The sequence below is a fragment of the Elephantulus edwardii genome, unplaced genomic scaffold (assembly GCF_000299155.1).
Source record: "Elephantulus edwardii isolate Elephantulus edwardi_28Jun2011 unplaced genomic scaffold, EleEdw1.0 scaffold00152, whole genome shotgun sequence".
Taxonomy (NCBI): domain Eukaryota; kingdom Metazoa; phylum Chordata; class Mammalia; order Macroscelidea; family Macroscelididae; genus Elephantulus; species Elephantulus edwardii.
In genome coordinates this window covers 22,643-28,542 of record NW_006399902.1, presented here as the reverse complement: position 1 = coordinate 28,542, position 5,900 = coordinate 22,643, and the positions used below count along the sequence as shown (strand labels likewise).

Genomic DNA, 5,900 nt, shown 5'->3' with positions numbered 1-5,900 from the left:
TTTTTAAAAATTAATTATAATGAACGTTTACAGAGATTTTGGATTTCATTGTTGCATTTTTCTCCCTGTCCACCCCTCCCCCCAGTTCATACTTCTCTTTGAAAAGTAAAAGAAAAATTATTTCATTGGTATAGAATATTCTCCAACATCCCCCCCACCCCGAGTACACTCCACTATGTAACCTTCATTCTGTACTCTTGTCATAACCATAATACCCAATCATACTTGGCTTTCAAACAGTTCTCTCCCTCATCTGTTTCAATGTAGTATACATAATTTATCCAATTTTTCTCAGTCTCACCCCAACCCTAATGTCAGTCTCATTATACAATAGTGGCACCATGCAGCACCTGTCCTTTTGTGACTGATATTTCATTCAGCATAATGTCTTCCAAGGTCACCCAGTTTGAATAATATTGCATGAGTTCCTTGTTTTTCAATGCAGCGTAGTATTCCATTGTGTGACTATACAAGAGCTTTCCTATCCATTCGTTTGATGATGGGCACTTAGGTTGTTTCCAACTCTTTGCTATTGTGAACAAAGCCGCGATAAACATGGGTGTGCATGAAAAAAATATTTTTTAATAAACCACAGAGGGTAACTTGCTTCCTAAGTAGGTATGTTTCTGAAGGAGAATGACCCTGAATAAGGCTGAGGCATAACTGCTAGGCCGCCTGCCCCAGATTCACCAAAGGTGAAAAAGATCTGAAACAGTTTAAGAGAAATGTGAATAGATGGTATACAAATTGACATATTTCAGTTAACAGATGCTGCCCTGGACATGCTCACCAAGTTGTGCCAAGAAATCTGGAGAACGACCACTTGGCCAACTGACTGGAAGAGATCGATATTTGTTCCTATCCCAAAGAAAGGTGACCCAACTGAATGTGGAAACTACAGAACAATTTCACTGATTTCACATGCAAGCAAGATTTTACTGAAGATTATCCAAAAATGACTGGAACAGCACATCAACAGAGAACTACCAGAAGTCCAGGCTGGGTTCAGAAGGGGTCGTGGTACTAGAGATATTGTAGCTGATGTTAGATGGATCTTGGCTGAAAGCAGGGAATACCAAAGGAATGTCTATCTGTGTTTCATTGACTATGCAAAGGAATTGACTGTGTAGATCATAACAAACTATTTCTGACTCTGAGAAGAATGGGAATCCCAGAACAATTGATCATTCTAGGAGGCAGTCGTCAGAACAGAGCAAGGGAACACTGTATGGTTCAAAATTGGGAAAGGCGTACATCAGGGATGCATCCTATCTCCATACCTTTTCAACCTATATGCAGAACAGATTATCTGGGAGGCTGGGCTCTATGAGGAGAAATGTGGGGTCAAGATTGGTGGACGATTTATCAACAATCTGCATTATGCGGATGACACAACCCTGCTTGCTGAAACTGAGGAAGACCTGAAGCGCCTGCTGCAGAGTGTCAAGGACTGCAGCCTACAATATGGATTGAGGCTCAATGTCGAGAAGACAAAGATTCTCACCACTGGACCAATTGGCAGCATCAGGATGGATGGTGAAGAGATTGAGATTGTACACAGCTTTAGTTTGCTTGGCTCCATAGTCAACAGTCTTGGCACCAGCAGCCAGGAAATTTAAAGGCGCATTGCCATGGGAAGGTCTGCTGTTAGGGACCTCTCCAAAGTGCTGAAGAGCAGTGGTGTCTCTCTGGAGACTAAGGTGCGTCTGATACAGGCCATGGTCTTCGCAATCACCTGTTATGCATCAGAGAGTTGGACAATGACCAAGGAGGATAGAAGGAGAATTGATGCCTTTGAGGTGTGGTGCTGGAGAAGAGTATTGAGAATACCATGGACTGCTAGGAAAACAAACAGATTTGTCCCGGAAAGGGTTAAACCGGGTGGCTCCTTGGAGGCAAGGATTCTGAGGCTCCATCTAACATACTTTGGACATGTTGTGAGGAGAGACCGGTCCTTAGAGAGGGACATCATGCTTGGGAGGGTGGAGGGACAGCGCAGGAGAGGAAGGCCCTCTATGAGGTGGATTGATTCAGTGACTGGGATAATTGGGATGGGAGTGTCAGAGACAGTGCGACTGGCACAGGACAGAGCGGAGTTTAGGGCTGTTGTACATAGGGTCGCTATGAGTCGCAGGCGACTCGACGGCACATAACAACAACAACAACAACACATAGTGGTTGTCCAAGCGTGCTATTTTAAGCACATTTGATACTAAGCATCTAAAATATCTAAAGTTGTTATACATTATTTATCAACCTATGTAAGAGGCAGCAAGAAAAATGACAAAGAAAATCATACAGCAGATTCACAAAGGAAAATACCTTTCCTGTCAAAAAGATTTGAGAAAAATCAAACTGATCTAAATAGAAATCTAAGTTGGACTCTACACAAGGAAAATATCAACACTGTAACAAGTATTATCAATAATAAAAAAAAGGAATTTTGGCCAAATAAATTAATTTCATTCTATTTTTCATCTTTTAAGAGAAAGTGTTAAATGATCAAAAATTCAAACTGCTAGATATCTTTTACGTCTCAAAAACTATTTACATCTAAAACAATGGCTTCTATTCACTCACAGGATATAGCGCTTTCTAGAACAAACAGTGAGAGGTCATTTTATCACAGTACTTCCCTAACCTCTGACATCCTTTAGCATTCTTGTCATTCTGTCAGGTATGTTTACAAATCCTCTGGCAGTTGCTCGGACACATTTATTCCAGGTGTGCTAGGTCTCCAACCGGATTAACTGAATTCTTAATAATGATCTCACATGGCTACATATTTCCTCAATAGTTGGGAGAACTAATCTTAAGCTCAACCATACTCATGTCAAGTGTCTGCCCATCCCGCCATCCATTCATGAGAAAATCTTATTAGCTTAGGAATTAGACTTTTCGAGGCAAATATCTTTGATCTTTATAGCAGGGTCTCCTGAGTTTAGTCCAGCCAATGGGACAGAGATGTATCTCGGTTAACAGTTTGAAAATCATTCATCATTCTAATTAATTTTCCTAACTTGACCACTAGGAGAGCAATGGATTTTTAAAATTGTGTAAGCTCAAACTAAATGAGTTGTGTGGCATCAAAGTGAAATGCCTAACTAACCATTGTAAATATGGAACACTCTGTCCAGTGCTTATCACACACATTGTAAGAAAGATGTCAGGAAGGAGCACTAGCAATAGAGACTTATTTGGGAGAAAATGAGCCTGTTTCCAAAGTATGGAATCTCACCACACCTGGCTTACTATGCCTGATAACAAAGCACATTAACATTCCCAAGAATTGAAATTAAGGAATAAAGAAAGGCATGAGGGGGAAAGTGTTGCTGAAAAACACAGCAGGTTTTCAGGTGGTTTCCTACCCCCTACCATCGGCCGAAGTGGGTGTCTGAACCACACTTGTCTGCTGTCCTGGCACTGGAGCTCTTGCACTGCTGATCAGAAGATCAAATTTGGTGCTTCTGCAGGTATTGGAACAAACTTTGTCATGTTGGTAAAAATCAATCTGTCCAGAGTCCATCATTTTCCTGTGAAAAGGGAGAAAAGAGGTACCAGTTCAACCTGTAGTTCGTCTAGAGGAAACAAGTCCTCAAGGATAAACAGAGATAACATTATAGAGTCTACTACAGAGATTAGTGAAACTCAATAGTACTAATAGTCATTAGGATAAAAAAATTCTAACTGATGCAATATATTTTCATTGGTCCTATCCACATTTATTATTCCTGTTTTATGTTACTGTTGTTATGTGCCGTCGATTCTGACCCTATGGCCAACACAGTGACCCTTTGTACAACAACCCTAAACCCTGCTCTATCCTGAGCCAAACAAATTACCCCAGGCACTGAGTCAATCTATCTCATCCAGGGTCTTCCTGTCTTGCGCTGGCCCTCCACCCTTTCAAGTATGATGTCACTCTCCAAGGACTGGTCCCTCCTTGCAACATGCTCAGACTATGCCAGACAAAGCTTCAAAATCCTTGCTTCCAAGGAGCAGCTTGTTTTCAACCTCTCCAAGATGAATCTGTTTGTTTTCCTAGCAGTTCATGGTATATACAATACTCTTCTCCAGCACCTCTCAAAGACATCAATTCCTCTTCTATCATCCTTATTCATTGTCCAACTTTCTGATGCATAGCAAGTAATTGTGAATACCATAGCCTGGATCAGGTGCACCTTAGTCTACAGACTGATATAGTTCCTCTTCAGTATTCTGGAGAGGTCCTTGACAGCACATTTTCCCAGAGCAATACTCCTTTTGATTTCTTGGCTGCTGGAACCAAGAGTGTTTACTGTGGAGCCAAACAAAATGAAGCTGTTAACAATCTCAATGTCTTCACCAATTATCAAGATGCTGCCTACTAGCCCAGTGGTGAGAATCTTTCTTTTTTCATGCTGAGCTTCAATCCATATTGAAGGCTGCAGTCCTTGACCTTCTGCAGCAAATGCCTCAGGTCCTTCTCAGTTTCAGCAAGCAATGTGGTGTCATCTGCATAATGCAGTTTGTTGATGAGTCTTCCTCCAATCTTGATGCCACATTTCTCCCCAGAGAGCCCAGCCTCCTGGGTGATCTGTTCTACATACAAATTGAAAAGGCAAGGAGATAAATAAGATGCATCTCAGGCATACACTTTTCCTGATCTTGAATCATGCAGTGCTTCCTTGCTTTGTTCAGATGACTGCCTCCTGGTCCAACTATTGGTTTCGCAGAAGCACAATCAAGTGTTCCAGATTCCTATTCTTCTCAGAGTTAGCCAGTTTGTTGTGATTCACACAGTTAAATGCCTTTGCATAGTCAACGAAACACAGACAGATGTTCCTTTGGTACTCTCTGCTTTCAGGAAGATCCATCTAACACTGGCTAGAATATCCCTAGTTTCATGACCCCTTCTAAATTTAGCCTGCATATCTGGAAGTTCTCTGTTGATGTGTTGTTACAGTCATTTTTTTGATAATTTTCAGCAGGATCTTGTTTGCATGCGATATTGATGATATCTGATAATTTCCACACTGCTGGGTCACTTTTTTTTTCAATGGGAAAAAATATGGATCTCTTCCAATAAGTTACCCAGGTTGTTGTCCTCCAGATTTCTTGGCATAATTTGGTGAGTGCGTCTAGGACAGCACCTGCTTATTTAAATATGTCAACTGGTATGAGTCATTTCCTGGGGCTTTATGTTTGCAAATTGCTTCAATGCGGCCTGAACTTCCTCCTTCATCACCATATGCTCTTGATCATGTGCTATTTCATGATATTCTTCTGTGCCAGCCAATTCTTTCTAAGTTTCCCTTCATATTCTCTATTAAAGGTGAGGTAATATTTCCAACAGCAGCTACATTTTCTCCATGGAGCTACTCTGAAATCAAATAAAAACCTCTTTGGTTAAAAGTCTAAAAAGATAAACTCAGATCACAGCACAATTGACAAAAATTAGACAGGGAAATGAGAAATTTTTTTAGGAACTTTTGATGCATTTAGTATTCCTCTGCCACTTTCAGAGACAAAAGATTCAGTATAGTTTCCTCTTAAAAATATTGGTAATGACCTTCCTACAAGTAGAGAACAAAGTTGAATGCATTAAAGTGCCACCAGAAAATGTCCTTTTACGTGAATCCACAAAATATTTTTATTACTGTTCACCAAAAACAACATAGGGAGAAGGACATCATGTTTGCTAACGTAGAGGGGCACTGAAAAAGAGGAAGATCTTCAAAGAAATGATGGACACAGTGGGTATAAATTCAGCAAAGACTGTGATGGTGCAGAACTAAGCAGGGTGATTTAATTCTGTTATACACAGGTTTGCTATGAACTGGAATCAACTTGATGACGCCTAACAACAATGGCAAAAACTATATTTTGATGTTATTTGGCTTTCACAAAAGATTTCTTAA

The 5,900-nt window shown here is 40.5% G+C and overlaps 1 protein-coding gene across 2 annotated transcripts in view; it reads right to left on the bottom strand.

Annotated features, from left to right (window-relative positions):
* GMEB1 (glucocorticoid modulatory element binding protein 1) overlaps nucleotides 1-5,900 on the bottom strand; it is a 38,647-nt gene that overhangs the window by 17,274 nt on the left and 15,473 nt on the right. For both annotated transcript variants that reach the window (XM_006894912.1, XM_006894913.1), the window contains exon 5: nucleotides 3,376-3,533. In XM_006894912.1, the coding sequence (XP_006894974.1) occupies nucleotides 3,376-3,533 (158 nt within the window). The remainder of the gene's footprint in view (nucleotides 1-3,375; nucleotides 3,534-5,900) is intronic.